We start from the raw sequence: 19,735 nt of genomic DNA on the forward strand, positions 1-19,735 counted from the left end.
CAGGCTTGAGCTGATAAGTGGCAAGTAACATTCATGCCAGACAAGTGCCAGGCAATGACCAGCTCCAACAAGAGAGAGTCTAACCACCTCCCCTTGACATTACCATCGCCAAATCCCCCACCATCAACATCCAGGGGGTCACCATTGACCAGAAACTTAACTGGACCAGCCACATAAATACCGTGGCTACAGGAGCAGGTCAGAGGCTGGGTATTCTGTGGTGAGTGACTCACCTGACTCCCCAAAGCCTTTCCACCATCCACAAGGCACAAGTCAGGAGTATGATGGAATACTCTCCACTTGCCTGGATGAGTGCAGCTCCAACAACACTGAAGAAGCTCGACACCATCCAGGACAAAGCAGTCCGCTTGATTGATACCCCATCCACCACCCTAAACATTCACTCCCTTCACCACTGGCGCACAGTGGCTGCAGTATACCATCTACAGGATGCAATGCAGCAACTCGCCAAGGCTTCTTCGACAGCACCTCCCAAACCCGCAACCTCTACCACCTACAAGGACAAGGGCAGCAGGCACATGGGAACAACACCACCTGCACGTTCCCCTTCAAGTCACACACCATCCCGACTTGGAAATATATCACCGTTCCTTCATCGTCGCTGGGTCAAAATCCTGGAACTCCCTTCCTAACAGCACTGTGGGAGAACCTTCACCACACGGACTGCAGCGGTTCAAGAAGGCGGCTCACCACTACCTTCTCAAGGGCAATTAGGCATGGGCAATAAATGCTGGCTTTGCCAGCGATGCCCACATCCCATGAACGAATAAAAAAAAACGGTAAGGCCGACATTTACTGCCCATCCCTGCCCTGAGAAGGTGGTGGCAAATCTTCTGCTTGTACTGCTGTAGTCCTTCTAGTGATCGTGCTCCCACCATGGTGTTAGCTAGAAAATTCCAGGATTTTGATCCAGTGATAATGAAGGAACAGTGATGAATGTCAGGGTGGTGTGTAAATTTGAGGGGAATTTGGAGGTGATGGCTTTTCCACAATATTGCTGTTCTTGTCCTTCTTGGTGGTAGAGGTCGCAGGGAAGCCCGGTGCTTAAGAACATAAAAAATAGGAGCAGGAGTAGGCCATATGGCCCCTCGAGCCTGCTCCGACATTCAATCAGATCATGGCTCATCTTCGACCTTAACTCCACTTTCCCGTCCGATCCCCATATCCCTTGATTCCCCGAATCCAAAAATCTATCCCAGCCTTGAATATATTCAATGACTCAGCATCCACAGCCCTCTGGGGTAGAGAATTCCAAAGATTCACAACCCTCTGCGTGAAGAAATTCCTCCTCATCTCAGTCTTGAATGGCCGACCCCTTATCCTGCGACTATGCCCTCTAGTTCTAGACTCTCTAGCCAAGAGAAACAATCTCTCAGCATCTACCCTGTCAAGCCCCCTAATAATCTTATATGTTTCAATGAGATCACCTCTCATTCTTCTAAACTCCAGAGAGTAAGGGCCCATTCTAATCAACCTCTCCTCATAGGACAACCCTCTCATCCCAGGGATCAATCTAGTGAACCTTTGTTGCACCGCTTCTAAGGCAAGTTTATCCTTCCTTAGGTAAGGAGACCAAAACTGTACACAATACTTCAGGTGAGGTCTCACTAAAGCCCTGTACAACTGTAGTAAGACTTCCTTACTCTTGTACTCCAACTCTCTTGCAATAAAGACCAACATGCCATTTGCTTTCCTAATTGCCTGCTGTACCTGCATACTAACTTTTTATGTTTCTTGTACCAGGACACCCAAGTCTCTCTGAACACCAACATTTAATAGTTTCTCACCATTTAAAAAATATTCTGTGAAGTGAATAACTTCACTTTTCCCCACATTGTACTCCATCTGCCACCTTCTTGCCCACTAACTTAATATGTTTATATCCCTTTGCAGACTCTTTGTGCCCTCCTCACAGCTTACTTTCCCACCTAGCTGTGTATTGTCAGCAAACCTGGATACATTATACTCGGTTCCTTCATCTAAGTCATTAATATAGATTGTAAATAGCTGAGGCCCAAGCACTGATCCTTGCGGCACCCCACTGGTTACAGCTTGCCAACCTGAGAATGACCCGTTTATCCCTACTCTCTGTTTTCTGTCCATTAACCAATCCTCTATCCATGCTAATATATTGCCCCCAAACCCATGAGCCCTTTTCTTGTGTAACAACCTTTTATGTGGCACCTTATCGAATGCCTTTTGAAAATCCAAATATACTACATCCACCGGTTCCCCTTTATCTACCCTGCTAGTTACATCCTCAAAAAATAAATTTGTCAAACACGATTTCCCTTTCGGAAAACCATGTTGACTCTGCATAACCATATTACGATTTTCTAAATTCCCTGTTACCACTTCCTTAATAATGGATTCCAGCATTTTCCTGACGACCGATGTCAGGCTAACCGGCCTGTAGTTCCCTGTTTTCTCTCTCCCTCCCTTCTTGAATAGCTGGGTTACATTTGCTACCTTCCAGGTACTGTTGAACTAGACTTGGTGAGGTTCTGCAATGCATCCTGCGATTGAACATAATGCAGCCACATTGCGCTGATGGTGGAAGGGATGCATATTGAGTCCAGTGGCAGGAATACTGTTCAAGGACTTTTCTGTCCTGGGTGGTGTTGAGTTTCTTGATTGTTGTTGAGGCTGCACCCAGTCAAGTTTGTGGTGAGTACTCCATCACACTCCTTACTTGAGTCTTGTAGATGATGGAGATACTTTAAGTGGTCAGGAGGTGAGCTGCTCGTCGCAGAGTGCCCAACGCCTTCTGCTCTTGTAGTCATGATGTTGTTATGACTGGTCCAGTTCAGCTTCTTGGCCAGTGGTGACCTCAAAGATATTGATGGAGAGTGACTTGCTGATGTTGGTGCCATTGAACTTCAAAGGGAATATGGCTGAGCTTTCTCTTGATCGAGATGGTTATTACCTGGCACTCATATGGTGCGAACACTACCTACCACTTGTCACCCCCAAGCCTGGATGTTATCTGGGACCTGCTGTAGGATGGCAAGGGCTGCTTCATTATCAGAGGAATTGTGAATGGAACTGAAAACTGCTGAATTGTCAGTGAACAGCCCCACTCCTGACTTTATGATGGAGGGAAGGTCATTAATGAAGCAATGTTTGGGCCAAGGATGCTTCATTGAGGATCTGCTGCAGCGAGGTCCTGGGACCGCAATGACTGGTCTCTGACAACCACATTCTCCTTCCTTTGCATCAGGTATGACTCCAGCCACTGGAGGATTTTCCCTTTAACCCTCAATGACTGGGATTATCCTCCATGAACCTTCCAGACATCTACTATCTTGTATGTAATTCACTGCCAGCCATGTATTGTCCTTTATGAAACTTACTCCGTACGGTGTACTGACCTTCAATTAACACAGCCAGGGATCTGTTGCCATATATTTTCTGTATCACTTTAGCTCACTCATTTCTCATGATGTTGCTTGACATTGTTCCTATTGTAACTTTTAAGGCTAGAAAGACTCCAGACATCCTTGCACCTGTGAGGCAAGCGGTGGTAATATAGAGCAAATGAGTGAACAGTTTACACGGATTAATTTAATAACCAATAATCTACATTTTTACTTCAGGTGTTGTGACAAGATGCCCTCTTGAGTTGAAGCTAAAAAGAGCTGAAGTTGGAAAACCTTGGAAAGGACGAATAAGTTACAGAAACTTTGTGAAAACACTGGATCATTCAAATCAGGTGGAAGAAGAAATTCTAAAAGGTACAAGGAGTGTAACAATTAGTCGTGTTTTAATGCAATTATGGTCTTTTTGGATAAATGGGTTTTCTTATCTGAATCCAACCTGTCAGCACTGAAAAGGAATCTATAAAATACAAGCAAATCACCTATGGCGTTGCTCATGGTGAGACAGAGGATATGTTAGAGGTGTTTATAGAATGTAAAGGATAACATCAGAGCCAATGATTTACAGTGACTGAATGAAGGAGAGGAAGGACTTGCATTTATAAAGTGCCTTTTACATCCTCAGAACATCCCAAAGTGCTTCAAAGCCAATGAAGTATCTTTTTGAAGTGTAGTCACTGATGTAATGGAGGGAAACGCAGCAGCCAATTTGCGCACAGATGAGGAATGGGCACCGGGTAAGGCACTGAGAGGTGCAGCTGTATTCCATCAGGAATCCCTGCCTTCAGAAGGGCAGGGTAAGGGTGTCAGCCATGGCTCAGTGAGTAGCATGCTCTCCAATGAGTCAATAACATTACAGGTTCAAGTACCACTCCAGAGACTTGAGCCCAAAAATCTGGGCTGACACTCGCAGTGTAGTACTGAGGGAGTGCTGCACTGTCGGAGGTGATGTTTCTCGGATGAGATGGTAAACTGAGGCCCTGCCTGCCCCATCAGGTGGGCTTAAAAGATCCCATGACACTATTTTGAAGAATGCAAGGAATCTTACAACACCAGGTTATAGTCCAACTGTTTTATTTGAAAATCACAAGCTTTCGGAGGCTTTCTCCTTCGTCAGGTGAGTGTGGGATTCGGATTTCATGGAAGGTTACCGCATTTATAGTCAGAGAACAATACCTGGTGATTACAGATAATCTTTCCAACTGCCCGTTGTCAAGGCAATCAAAGTGTTCAGACAGAGAGATGTTACCTACAGGACCACCGAATACACAAACGGCCAGAACAAAAGACAGAGAGAGAGAGAGAAACATCCGAAAGGAAGAGAAAGACAGAGAATGACCCGTTGTATTAAAAACAGATAACTTTTTTTCGCTGGTGGGGTTACGTGTAGCGTGACATGAACCCAAGATCCCGGTTGAGGCCGTCCTCATGGGTGCGGAACTTGGCTATCAATTTCTGCTCGACAATTTTGCGTTGTTGTGTGTCTCGAAGGCCGCCTTGGAGAACGCTTACCCGAAGATCGGTGGCTGAATGTCCTTGACTGCTGAAGTGTTCCCCGACTGGGAGGGAACCCTCCTGTTTGGCGATTGTTGCGCGGTGTCCGTTCATCCTTTGTCGCAGTGTCTGCATGGTCTCGCCAATGTACCATGCTCCAGGGCATCCTTTCCTGCAACGTATGAGGTAGACAACGTTGGCTGAGTCACAGGAGTATGAACCATGTACCTGGTGGGTGGTGTCCTCTCGTGTGATGGTGGTATCTGTGTCGATGATCTGGCATGTCTTGCAGAGGTTGCCGTGGTAGGGTTGTGTGGTGTCGTGGACGCTGTTCTCCTGAAAGCTGGGTAATTTGCTGCGAACGATGGTCTGTTTGAGGTTGGGTGGCTGTTTGAAGGCGAGTAGTGGAGGTGTGGGGATGGCCTTAGCGAGGTGTTCGTCCTCATCGATGACATGTTGAAGGCTGCGGAGAACATGGCGTAGTTTCTCCGCTCCGGGGAAGTACTGGATGATGAAGGGTACTCTGTTGGTTGCGTTCCGTGTTAGTCTTCTGAGGAGGTCTATGCGATTTTTCGCTGTGGCCCGTCGGAACTGTCGATCGACGAGTCGAGCGTCATATCCCGTTCTTACGAGGGTGTCTTTCAGCGTCTGTAGGTGTCCATCGCGTTCCTCCTCGTCTGAGCAGATCCTGTGTATTCGCAGGGCCTGTCCATAGGGGATGGCCTCTTTGACGTGGTTAGGGTGGGAGCTGGAAAAGTGGAGCATCGTGAGGTTGTCCGTGGGCTTGCGGTAGAGTGAGGTGCTGAGGTGCCCGTCTTTGATGGAGATTCGTGTGTCCAAGAAAGAAACCGATTCTGAGGAGTAGTCCATGGTGAGCTTGATGGTGGGATGGAACTTGTTGATGTTATCGTGTAGTCTCTTCAGTGATTCTTCGCCATGGGCCCTCGACGTATCGAGAGAGGTTCTCACACAGGGTTCCGTTGCCTGATACGATAGGACGTCCAGGTGTGTTGTCTTTGTGTATCATAGGGAGGCAGTAGAAGTCTCCCACACGGGGAGTACGTGGGATGAGAGCGCGTAGGATGCTTTGAAGGTCTGGATCGAAGGTCTTGATCAGTTTGTTGAGCTGGTGGGTGTGTTCTTTGGTCGGATCTGCGGGTAACCGTCTGTAGTGTTCCTGGTTGTCCAGTTGTCGGTATGCTTCTTTGCAATAGTCCGTTCTGTTCTGTATGACGATAGCTCCTCCTTTGTCCGCTGGTTTGATGACGATGTTGCGGTTGGTCTTGAGAGCGTTGATGGCGTTGCGTTGTGCTCGGGTGACATTCTGGACTGTCTTCTGAGTGCGGCTGATGAATCTGGCATTGACGCATTTAAGACCTTTGATCCAGACCTTCAAAGCATCCTACGCGCTCTCATCCCACGTACTCCCCGCGTGGGAGACTTCTACTGTCTCCCAAAGATACACAAAGCCAACACACCTGGACGTCCTATCGTATCAGGCAACGGAACCCTGTGTGAGAACCTCTCTGGATACATCGAGGGCATCCTGAAACCCATCGTACAGGGAACCCCCAGCTTCTGTCGCAACACTACAGACTTCCTACAAAAACTCAGCACCCACGGACCAGTTGAACCAGGAACACTTCTCACCACGATGGACGTCTCGGCACTCTACACCAGTATCCCCCACGATGACGGCATCGCTGCAACAGCCTCAGTACTCAACACCAACAACAGCCAATCTCCAGACGCCATCCTACAACTCATCCGCTTCATCCTGGATCACAATGTCTTCACCTTCGACAACCAGTTCTTTACCCAAACACACGGAACAGCCATGGGGACCAAATTCGCACCCCAATACACCAACATTTTCATGCACAAGTTCGAGCAGGACTTCGTCACTGCACAGGACCTCCAACCAACGCTATACACCAGATACATCGACGACATTTTCTTCCTATGGACCCATGGCGAAGAATCACTGAAGAGACTACACGATAACATCAACAAGTTCCATCCCACCATCAAGATCACCATGGACTACTCCTCAGAATCGGTTTCTTTCTTGGACACACGAATCTCCATCAAAGACGGGCACCTCAGCACCTCACTCTACCGCAAGCCCACGGACAACCTCACGATGCTCCACTTTTCCAGCTCCCACCCTAACCACGTCAAAGAGGCCATCCCCTATGGACAGGCCCTGCGAATACACAGGATCTGCTCAGACGAGGAGGAACGCGATGGACACCTACAGACGCTGAAAGACGCCCTCGTAAGAACGGGATATGACGCTCGACTCGTCGATCGACAGTTCTGACGGGCCACAGCGAAAAATCGCATAAACCTCCTCAGAAGACTAACACGGGACGCAACCAACAGAGTACCCTTCGTCGTCCAGTAATTCCCTGGAGCGGAGAAACTACGCCATGTTCTCCGCAGCCTTCAACATGTCATCGATGAGGACGAACACCTCGCTAAGGCCATCCCCACACCTCCACTACTCGCCTTCAAACAGCCACCCAACCTCAAACAGACCATCGTTTGCAGCAAATTACCCAGCTTTCAGGAGAACAGCGTCCACGACACCACACAACCCTGCCACGGCAACCTTTGCAAGACATGCCAGATCATCAACACAGATACCACCATCACACGAGAGGACACCACCCACCAGGTACATGGTTCATACTCCTGTGACTCGGCCAATGTTGTCTACCTCATACGTTGCAGGAAAGGATGCCCCGGAGCATGATACATTGGCGAGACCATGCAGACACTGCGACAAAGGATGAACGGACACCGCGCAACAATCGCCAGACAGGAGGGTTCCCTCCCAGTCGGGGAACACTTCAGCAGTGAAGGACATTCAGCCACCGATCTTCGGGTAAGCGTTCTCCAAGGCGGCCTTCGAGACACACGACAACGCAAAATCGTCGAGCAGAAATTGATAGCCAAGTTCCGCACCCATGAGGACGGCCTCAACCGGGATCTTGGGTTCATGTCACGCTACACGTAACCCCACCAGCGAATAAAAGTTATCTGTTTTTAATACAACGGGTCATTCTCTGTCTTTCTCTTCCTTTCAGATGTTTCTCTCTCTCTCTCTGTCTTTTGTTCTGGCCGTTTGTGTATTCGGTGGTCCTGTAGGTAACATCTCTCTGTCTGAACACTTTGATTGCCTTGACAACGGGCAGTTGGAAAGATTATCTGTAATCACCAGGTATTGTTCTCTGACTATAAATGCGGTAACCGTCCATGGAATCCGAATCCCACACTCACCTGACGAAGGAGAAAGCCTCCGAAAGCTTGTGATTTTCAAATAAAACAGTTGGACTATAACCTGGTGTTGTAAGATTCCTTACGTTTGTCAACCCCAGTCCATCACCAGCATCTCCACATCATATTTTGAAGAAGAGTAGGGGAGTTCTCCCCAGTATCCTGGCCAATCAACAAACATCACTAGAACAGATTAATTGGTCATTATCTCATTGCTGTTTGTGGGAGCTTGCTGTGCGCAAATTGGCAGCTACGTTTCCTACATTACAACAGTGACTACACTTCAAAAAGTACTTCATTGGCTGTAAAGCGCTTTGGGATGTCCTGAGGTCATGAAAGGCGCCATATAAATGCAAGTCTTTTTTTAAGGGAAGAAAATGGGAGGAGAAAAAATATTGTTTTTTAAAAGGATAAAGTAATTACAGTAAACAGAATGTGATGTTGTCTGGTCACTTATATACAATGAAGGAGGTATTGGACAGAATGATGAAACAGATACATACATGTCTTTTTTTACCTCCAGCCCAGGATATCCTTGTTGAAGACATAAGTGTAAGTTCGGAACTGATCAGTTTACAAATTGAATCAACCAGCACCCCTGACTTGACATTAATCGACATGCCTGGAATCATCAGAGTTCCCACCGGGAACCAACCCCAGGACATTGGAGATATGGTAAGACAAGCCTTGTGGGAATAGAGCTCAGGGTTCTTAAAATTATTAATTCTCGGGATGTGGGCAGTGCTGGCATTTAATGGCCATCCCTAGTTGTTCTGAGAAAGTGGTGGTGGGCCTTTTTCTTGAAATGCTGCAGTCTATATGGTGAAGGTGCACCCACAATGCTTCAGTTTGATACAACTGACTTGCTTGGCCCACTTCAGAAGGCAGGTAAAAATCAACCACATTGGTGTGGGACCAAAGTCACATATCGGCCAGATCAGGTAAGGACAGCAGATTTCTATTCCCAATCGACATTAGTGAACCAATTGGGTTTTTACAACAATCCAACAGATTCATGCTCACTTTTACTGAAATCAAATTCTCAAACTGATCTGGGGGGATTTGAACTCATGTTTACACTGGATTACTAGTCCAGTAACATAACCACTCTGCTGTCATAATCACTCTATGTGCTAATAGATTTTGCTCCATTGTCCACTTAAGTTTTAGCTTAACACCCAAGGGTCTGTGCAGTAAAAGCATTGGAGAGCAGGGAAGAAAATTACAGGCAGCATCTGCAACTAGTCGGAAAACCTCATTGTTAAAATATCTTGCGTTTTTCAAACTATGCCCTCCTTTAATCATAAGGGATTTGCTGCTGGTATATACCTTCCTTGCATGTGACTGCCTGGTTTTGTAAGGAAAGGGGTAATTCTTTATATTAACTTTTAGCTTTAGTCTGTTAAGTAAGTCTCTGTTAGGAGGCAGGAAATGGTGGTTTCTGTTTCATTTCCAGTGAAATGAAAAGCAGGGACGGGGAAATGTCCCCAATAAGAGTTCCACAGAGGCAAAAACAGACTTCCATTGTAAGATGACTGTATCAACCTCCATAGGTTGTGCAGTCTTAAGACAATTGACAGGTTAATGGTGCCAGCCATTCGAGAAGTTGTAGCCAGAATGGCCAATTCTCCGTGAACAGGGTTGAGGAATATGGTCAAGTGAGAACTGAAGCTGGGGGCTTGGGGGGCACTTTCTAAAATCTTTGAAGATGGCAGGACAAGTTGAGAAGGCTGTTAAAAAGCATCTGGGATCCTGGGCTTTATTAATGGAGGCATCGGGGTCGATTTTGCAATGGTGGTGGGTTGGCAGCAGGGAGCAGGGGGTGGGTGAAGGTGCGTGTGGCAAACCCGCATAAACAAATCTTACCGTTTCCGACGCAATCGCATTGAGCCCTAAGTGATTGTAACGATTTTTAACTTACCAGGGCAGCTTGCTCACCGCTCCTGATTTACACCTGGTGAAACCAGGCATGAAGGGCCGGATCAGGCAAAAAGAAACAAAATAAATTAAATAAGAAACCATTGCACGAAGTTAAAACACAAAATCAACCTACCTTTCTACCCTGCTCCAATGTCCGATGTCTCCCTCTCTGTTCTCCCCTTCTTCACCCCCCCCATGACCTCCCGATATCCCCCTCTTCACCCCCCCGATGTCCTCCTGATGTCCCCTTCTTCACCCCCCGATGTCCTCCCGATCTTCCCCCTCCCCCGATCTTCCCCTTTTCTGCCCGATCTTTCCCTCTGCTCCCCCCAATCTTCCTGTCTCCCCCTCCGATCTTCCTCTCTCACCCTCCAATCTTCCTCTCTCCCCCGATCTTCCATTCTCACCCCTGATCTTCCCCTCTCCCCCCAATCTTCCCGTCTCCCCCCCAATCTTCCCGTCTCCCCCCCAATCTTCTCCTCTCCCTCCCCGACCTTCTCATCTCTCCCCCCGATCTTCCATTCTCCCCACGATCTTCCATTCTCACCCCTGATCTTCCCCTCTCCCCCCCCCAATCTTTTCCTCTCCCTCCCCGATCTTCCCGTCTCCCCCCACCGATCTTCCATTCCCCCCCCGATCTTCCCCTCTCCCCCCACCAAACTTCCCCTCTCCCCCCCACCGAACTTCCACTCTCACCCCCACCCCCCCGATCTTCCGTTCCAGCGCCGGATGACGTCTCCCTCTCTCTCTTTCCTCCCCCCACCCCTCGTATTGCTGATGTTCAATCAGGCTGGCTGCCGGATGCGAAACCCGGAGAGAACGTTAATCATCAGCAATCACCGTGCGATCGCGTCGCAAACGGTAAGTTTTGTTTATGCGGGTTTGCCACTTGCACCTTCACCCACCCCTCACCCCCCGCCCCCCTGCCATTGCCTACCCGCCACCATTGCAAAATCGACCTCTTAATCTGTCACAGGTAAAGTGCCTTAAGTACCTCAATGAGGTACATTTGGCTCTTTAACTGTCATCCCGTCAGCTGTTATTACCGGCGGGACTTCCTGTTTCGGGTCGCCCGTGCGCACACAGGTGGGCCCCTGGGAAACTCGGAAGTCGGCGGGTTAGAGCCGGCTTCAATTTCCCCCTAAAATTGAGCCCATAGAGTAGAAAAGCAAGGAAGTTACGCTAAACCTTTATAAAACACTGGTTAGGCCTCAGCTGGAGTATTGTGTTCAATTCTGGGCACCACACTTTAGGAAGGGTGTCAAGGTATTAGAGAGGATGCAGGAGAGATTTACTGGAATGGTGCCAGGGATGAGGGACTTCAGTTATGTGGAATTACTGGAGAAGCCGGGGTTGTTCTCTTTAGAGCAGAGAAGGTCAAGGGGAGATTTGATAGAGGTGTTCAAAATCATGAACGGTTTTGACAGAGTAAATAAGGAGAAACTGTTACCAGTGGCAGAAGGGTCAGTAATCAGAGGACACAGATTTAAGGTGATTGGCAAAAGAGCCAGAGGCGGCATGAGGAAACATTTTTTTTACGCAGCGAGTTGTAATGATCTGGAATGCGCTGCCTAAAAGGGTGGTGGAAGCAGGTTCAATTGTAACTTTCAAAAAGGAATTAGATAATTACTTGAAGGGAAAAAAATTACAGGGCTATAGTGAAAGAGCATGGGAATGGGACTAATTGGATAACTCTTTCAAAGAGCCGGCACAGGCACAAAGGGCCGAATGGTCCCCTCCTGTGCTGTACCTACTATGATAATATGAAGGTATTGGGCCTCTGTAACTCACTCCAGTTGAATGATTTGAGTGACAGCTTATTCGAGATGAAGCCATGATAAAGTGTGAGCAGTGAATCTGGTTAAAACTGAAGTTATTGCAGCTAATTGGATGAGGTAATATAGAAACATGCAGATTCTCAGGTAGCCAGAGTGAAAGGAAGTTATAAAAGGTGAGAATAGATACAAGGCCTGGCCAGCCGATCCTCTCGAGCTCGAGAACTGTAACGCGGTGAATTCTCCGGTATTATCGTAAGTGTGCTCTTAAATATACGTGTAATTATTATTAATAATAGTTATCATGGTAGGCTTAATTCCTATGAAAGCCAATAAATGCCTTTAAACACTATTATCTTCAGCAATTACTTATAAGTAAGAACATTAAAAAATTAAATGATCAGCAATCCAGACCCTAAAGAAAAGTCCAAAACTAAGGGACATAAATATAAACTAAACACTAATAAATCCAATAGGGGATTCAGGAGAAACTCCTTTACCCAGAGGAAGGCGAGAATGTGGAACTCACTACCACATGGAGTGGTTGACGCAAATAGCATAGATGCCTTTAAGGGTAAGCTAGATAAGCACAAGAGGGAGAAAGGAATAGAATATGCTGACCGGATTAGATGAAGAAGGGAGGGAAGAAGCTCTTGTGGAGCATAAACACTGGCATGGACCTGTTGGGCCGAACGGCCTGTTTCTGTGCTGTAAAATTCTATGTAATTCTATGTAAAATCATCTATTCCCGAACAGTTCCTGGGCAGCGGCCATGCCTCCTACCTCCTAGGATAGTCCAATCTACCTTTATCCGTGCAGAATGGGTGCTTACTGGGCGATTCTGGCTAAGCACTGCAACTGTGGCTGATGACATCAGTCTGTGGATCATGTATCAGGGCAGACCAACATATTACAGCGATGGCCACGCGCAAACACACTTGCTGTCTCCGGGCAACCTCTGAGCCAAGTGATTTTCCACCACTTTCGACCGACTTCCCACCCGGAGTTAAAATAGCCCAGGGCTTCATTTCTGGAGCAGTGGTGACGTTCCAACACTCACCGCCGAAAACGGGCCCCGAGTCAAAATGGGCGCCATTTAAGGTGTTGTCCTTCGCAGACGCTGATGGTTAGACGACACTTTTAGAACAAGACGAGGCAGTAGTGATTTTGTGATGCCACGCAGATGTAATTATTGGATATGCTGCTATTAACGGCAACCTCCTTCTGTCTTTAATGTTCAACGTGGCGCTAAGTACATATGCCAGGGATCTGAAAGGGAAGTGCTCCTGAGTGTAAAGGGATAAAACCAAGTGCAGTGTTTATATCTCACCATATGATTCCCTTTGCCCCTGCGAGCCATGTATTCCTTCTTACTGTATTGCTCCTCCGTCTACCTCTCCTTGCCCCAGCATATACCTGAAGACAAAGACACTGTTATTCCAGTGGCAGCAGCAATGTCAATTGGAACTAGTTATGCACTGGCATTCCATTGTACATGACAGGCCAGTTATAAGAACATAAGAACATAAGAAATAGGAGCAGGAGTAGGCCAATCGGCCCCTCGAGCCTGCTCCGCCATTCAATAAGATCATGGCTGATCTGATCCTAACCTCAAATCTAAATTCATGTCCAATTTCCTGCCCGCTCCCCGTAACCCCTAATTCCCTTCACATCTAGGAAACTGTCTATTTCTGTTTTAAATTTATTTAATGATGTAGCTTCCACAGCTTCCTGGGGCAGCAAATTCCACAGACCTACTACCCTCTGAGTGAAGAAGTTTCTCCTCATCTCAGTTTTGAAAGAGCAGCCCCTTATTCTAAGATTATGCCCCCCTAGTTCTAGTTTCACCCATCCTTGGTTGCTCACAAAGTGCTTTGATCTGCATCTGAACAAAGTCCTGTAGTTCCTCATGAAGGGTTCTCTCCACTCTTTCTATATCGACGAGCGGTAGACAAGGGCAATATGATTTATTTATGTACTCAATTTTTTTTAAAGCAATTTATCCATGAGGAGCATTATAAAAGATCCATTCCTATATATAAGGGACAATGTTGTGAGGCTCTGCTCCCGGTGTAGAGCCTCGCTGGATGGAACCGTGGATCACATAATCAGACCTTCAGTATTTTACATAAGAACGTAAGAAATATTTTAGTCTTACCTCTGCCCTGTGCACTCATCTAGTGGGGCTCCGTACCAGCTGCTTCACCTCGCAAAATTACCCCTATAACATCTGTCAGTAAATAACATTTATCTTCCAGACCAAAAAGCTCATCAAAACCTACATTCAAAGAAAGGAAACTATCATTTTGGTTGTCATCCCATGTACCGTGGACATCGCGACCACTGAGGCATTGAAGATGGCGCAGGAAGTTGACCCTGAAGGAGAAAGAACACTGGGTAAATCAAAACAAGTTTTGGAGACACAGATGAAAGCATAGCATAGGAACTTATTAGGCATCTGAAATGTTTTGAACATAAGGACATCAGAAAAAGCCAAGAATGGGAAAATGCCACACAGCCCATTAATCTCATCCCTCTAGTACTGCAACTCACCCAGCCTAGCATCCAACTCCCCCATTGCCTTTGACTCCAGTGCCTTTCCTGGGAGCTACCCGGAGGGGTAGGTCTACAATACAAGTGATAGGACATTGGAGGGGCTGAATTTCGCCTGGGCCTGACTTTGGGCCCAGTCTCGGAGCTGCACAAGCATGGGTCGCACGGGCCCGGAGGCTCATAATTGGGCTTGTGTTGATGGAATGGGAAGGCTTAATTTGTGGAATCTCAACAATGACACTGAAGTGCCGACTGCAAGCGTTACTGTTGGGCCTTGGGCCTCGGGCCTCAACATTTTATGCTCGAACTGCTGGCCCCTGTCGCGCCTCCACAGGCAGCTCGTGCACTGAAGATGCCAAATGCCGGGCCGCTTGCCTTGCCTGCAGCGGCCTAAACGTAGGTCTTGAGAGGGAGGGTTGGAGCGGGCAATGAGGTGAGGTCGATGACCCCTTACCCGAAGAGTTCTGAGCGGGGCGGGCCTGTCACCTGCTCCACTCACCGGAAACAAATTGATTGCGGGCCGTCCCACTGCTAAATTTGTCAGATTTGAACCCATTTCACCACTGAAAAAAATGGGTGCAGTGCACGTCCCAGATGTGCCTGCAACTTAAGTTACAACAAGTTCATGTCCCTCTGCATTCTCATTGTGACCAATTGTTTTCACATGTCATTGGTAAGGCAATTGGCTTTTATTCTTCACACAAAAATAAAATAAATGAATATAAGACCATAAGAAATGGAGCAGGAGTAGGCCATACGGCCCCTCGAGCCTGCTCCCCCATTCCATAAGATCACGGCTGATCTTCAACCTCAACTCCACTTTCCCGCCCTATCCTTATATCCCTTGATTCCCTTAGTGTTCCAAAAATCTATCGATCTCAGCCTTGAATATACTCAACGACTGAGCATCCACAGCCTTCTGGGGTAGAAAATTCCAAAGATTCACAACCCTCTGAGTGAAGAATTTTTTCTTCATCTCAATCCTAAATGGCCGACCCCTTATCTTGAGACTATGGACCCCTAGTTCTAGACTCTCCAGCCAGGGGAAACAGCCTCTCAGCATCTACCCTGTCAAGCCCTCTAAGAATTTTATACGTTTTAATGAGACCACCTCTCATTCCTTTAAACTCCAGAGAATATAGGCCCATTCTACTCAATCACTCCTCAGGACAATCCTGTGAAACAAGTGGTAAAAAAAAATTCTCGAAACCCATGCACGAAAAAAGAAAGGTAACGTGTTAGGTGTGATTCCACGATCCAGTTGGGATTCACACATGTAGGGAGCACGGGGTCAGAGAACTGGGGCTATCATCTTGCAGACCTGTCTTCGACCTGCCGTCCCTGCGACCGCAGTTTCCTGCAGTAGCCTTGACCACAGCACTTTATTCGAGTTGCAGGTTTTTTGTTTGCATTGTCACCTTATTAGGGGCCGTGTCGGCTTTTGTGGAGATGTTGACCAGCTTTTGTGAGTCTTCTACGTTGGCTTGTATGAACTCCACTGTTCTAACTGCGCATCCCAAGACTGCAAGTTATTTTGTAATGGCTTCTCCATGTTGGTTGAAAATGATGAGCTTACTAACAAAAAATAAAACCCTTGCATTGAAGAAATGTCAATGCTGGGGAATAGAATGCGTTTATCTTCCGATAGAAAAGTGTCAACAGCAAGCACTCCTAGATTTAGTACAGCAGGACCAGAGTATAATTCCCTGTAATCCACCCCAACAATATGCCTTAACTCCACCTCAGAACAGCAAGTGCAAATGTTTCGTTGCCTTGCACAAGATTTCCTGCTCACCTTTTTGAACGAGACTGCCAATTTCATAGAATCATACAGCACAGAAGGAGGCCGTTCAGCCCATCGTGCCTGTGCCGGCTCTTTGAAAGAGCTATCCAATTAGTCCCGCTCCCCATCTTTTTCCTCATAGTCGTGCAAATTTTCCCTTTTCAATTATACATCCAATTCCCTTTTGAAAGTTACTATTGAATCTGCTTCCACCACCCGTTCAGGCAGTGCATTCTGGATCATAACAACTCGCTGCGTAAGAAAATTTTTCTCTCCTTCCCTCTGGTTCTTTTGCCAATTACCTTAAATCTGTGTCCTCTGCTTACCGACCCTCCTGCCAGTGGAATTTTACTCTATCAAAACCCTTCATGATTTTGAACATCTCTATTAAATCTCCCCTTATCCTTCTCTGCTCCAGGGAGAACAATCCCAGCTTCTCTAGTCTCTCCACATCATTTAGTACCGATATTTCGCTGAGTGAAGGGCAGTATTGTACAGTTGGCCCACATTCATTGGGAATTGAATTGACACCAAGTAAACTTATTTAATGTCAGACCCTTACAGCTGGCAGGGAGAGGTGGCTGATCAAATTGATAATCCATACCCATTTGTTGAGCCGCTAAACTCCAGCATTTCGCTTTGCAGGTGTTTTAACAAAACCGGACTTGATTGACAGAGGCACAGAAGAAGATATTATCAGAATCATCGAGAATAAAACTGTTCCTCTGAAAAAAGGTTACATGCTTGTCAAGTGTCGTGGGCAGAGTGAGCTGAATGCAAATACAACAATGCCTGCCGCATTGGAGGAAGAAATCCGATTTTTGAACAGCAGTCGACTTTTCCGGTACTATTTTCCCTTCAGGACAAACGTGACTTTTATTTAGTAGTTGAATTGAATTATATTTTTTCAATTTTCTGTCTTCTACTCTTGAAGGTGCCAACTCTTGCTGAAATACAGTTCACTGAAGCCTTCTAGACGTAGAGAAGATGTTTCCACTTGCGGAGGGGTCCAAAACTAGGGACCATAAATATAAGATAGTCATTAATAAATCCAATAGGGAATTCAAAAGAAACTTCTTTACCCAGAGAGTGGTTAGAATGTGGAACTTGCTGGATTCTAAATCCAAATCTAGGCCCCAGAGGTGAAAGAACATTATCTTGCTGCTACATTATTCGATGGGTGTTTTTATCAAGATTCAATGGAATAAAAACAGATGGTGCCAAAAATGCACAACAGGTCACTCAGTGCTAAAAGACCAAGATTCATGTGGTAAATTCACCGATCCTGTGATCCCATTGGGGAGCCACACTCAAAAGGAGCAGAGGTCAAAGGCAAAGCTATTACATTGTCATACCGATTCTCCTACTCAAGCGTGGCTCTTTGTTGGGATGAACCTACCTTTATACTTCCTGATCCACTGAACACTTCCAGAATGTTCTGTTTTTTTTTTGCTTTCTTTTTTGACCAGAATGTTTGCAAATTTCGATCACCACAGGGTGGATCTTAATTCCCGGGTGGGAAGCTGGGAAGGGGGGGGGGGAGGGCAAAGGCCTTCACACCCAGTAATCTCTGTGGGAGGCCTCGACCGATGTTAACGTTTGGGCCTCATTTACATCCCGCCAGTCAGCTGCAGGTGGGAAGAGGCAGCTGGCAGGCTTCAAGTAGGTAAAAATCACTGGGCCTGGAGCCCGCCCACCAGCACCAAGGTAAGTTACGGAGGTGGGGGGAGGGGAGAATCGGGGCTGGTTCATGGGTGACAAAGGGGTCGGGGGTGGGAGAGCACATGGAAGCAGAGACCCAGACTTACTTTGTGGGGCCTGGAGGACGACTCCTCCTCCTCTTCTTCCCCGCCAGCTTTTACTGACTGGGGTGCCCTGCTCAATAGGCCATTAAAAGGCCATCAGGTCCTAATGGCAGTATAGGACCCGATTTGGATGTATTTATGAGGTGCCCGCCTGTCTCCATCTGGCGGCTCGACCACCTATAAATAGTACATGATTCAAATGGCAGCCGGCAGGAATTGAGCGGGAGTGGGGTGGTGATTATTCCCTGGCAATTTTAACTGCATGCCCAACCCTGTATTCACCTGGGCTGGGTTAAAATTCCCCCTCAAAAGTCTACTCTTTGAGAAAAAAACAAATGAAACACCCTTTTTTCTTGACGTTCTGTCTCTTTAAACCATCAAAGTTTTAAAATTCTTGATGATTCAGCAGCAAAGCAAATCCCAGATATTTCTAATAATTCCACGGGGGGTAATTTTGACTTTGGGTGATAGTGTAAAACGGGCATTATCAGACCAGCCGCCCGTTATACATCTCCCCATTTTCATTTTCATTCACTTCAATGTAAATGAGAATCAGGAGAGATCTTTGACAGGTGGCTGATCCGTTATCGCCAGTTTTACACTCGCAATGGGTCATTTTCAGGTTGGCAGGCTGTAACTAGTGGGGTGCTGCAAGGATCAGTGCTTGGGCCTCAGCTATTTACAATCTATATCAATGACTTAGATGAGGGAACTGAGTGTAATGAATCCAAGTTTGCTGATGATACAAAGCTAGGTGGGGAAAGTAAACTGTGAGGAGGACACAAAGAGGCTGCAAAGGGATATAGACAGGTTAAGTGAGTGGGTGAGAAGGTGGCAGATGAAGTATAATGTGGAGAAATGTGAGGTTATTCACTTTGGTAGGAAGTATAGAAAAACAGAATATTTTTTAAAAGGTGAGAAACTATTAAATGTTGGAGTTCAAAGGGATTTGGGTGTCCTTGTACACGAAACACAGAAAGTTAACATGCAGGAAGGCAAATGATATGTTAGCCTTTATTGCAAGGTGGTTGACGTGCAAGAGTAAGGAAGTCTTGCTGCAATTGTACAGGGTTTGGTGAGACCACACCTGGAGTACTGTGTACAGTTTTGGTCTCCATACCTAAGGAAGGATATACTTGTCTTAGAGGCGGTGCAGTGAAGGTTCACTAGATTAATTCCTGGGATGAGAGGGTTGTCCTATGAGGAAAGATTAAGTAGACTGGGCCTATATTCTCTGGAGTTTAGAAGAATGAGAGGTGATCTCATTGTAACATATAAGATTCTGAGGGGGCTTGACAGGGTAGATGCTGAGAAGCTGTTTCCCCTGGCTGGAGAGTCCAGAACTAGGGGTCATAGTCGCAGGATAAAGGGTCGGCCATTTAGGACTGAGGTGAGGAAAGATTTCTTCACTCAGGGGGTTGTGAATCTTTGGAATTCTCTACCCGTGAAGGCTGTGGATGGTCAGTCATTGAGTATATTCAAGTCTGAGATCGATAGATTTTTGGACACTAAGGGAATCAAAGGATATGGGAATAGGGCGGGAAAGTGGAGTTGAGGTCAAAGATCAGTCATGATCTTGTTGAACGGCGGAGCAGGCACGAGGAGCCACATGACCTACTCCTGCTCCTATTTCTAATGTTCTATATTCTTAAAATGTCCCATTACATCTCACAAGAGCAAATATCAAACAAAATTTGACAGGGAAGCCTAATGAAGAGAAGGGAA

The 19,735-nt window shown here is 46.7% G+C and overlaps 1 protein-coding gene across 1 annotated transcript in view; it reads left to right on the forward strand.

Annotated features, from left to right (window-relative positions):
* Positions 1-19,735, forward strand: part of LOC137327014 (interferon-induced GTP-binding protein Mx3-like) — a 60,076-nt gene that overhangs the window by 19,051 nt on the left and 21,290 nt on the right. The window contains exons 3-6 of the mRNA XM_067992393.1: positions 3,618-3,755; positions 8,698-8,849; positions 14,128-14,266; positions 16,851-17,049. Of these exons, the coding sequence (XP_067848494.1) occupies positions 3,618-3,755; positions 8,698-8,849; positions 14,128-14,266; positions 16,851-17,049 (628 nt within the window). The remainder of the gene's footprint in view (positions 1-3,617; positions 3,756-8,697; positions 8,850-14,127; positions 14,267-16,850; positions 17,050-19,735) is intronic.

This window comes from Heptranchias perlo, chromosome 11, assembly GCF_035084215.1.
Source record: "Heptranchias perlo isolate sHepPer1 chromosome 11, sHepPer1.hap1, whole genome shotgun sequence".
Lineage (NCBI taxonomy): Eukaryota > Metazoa > Chordata > Chondrichthyes > Hexanchiformes > Hexanchidae > Heptranchias > Heptranchias perlo.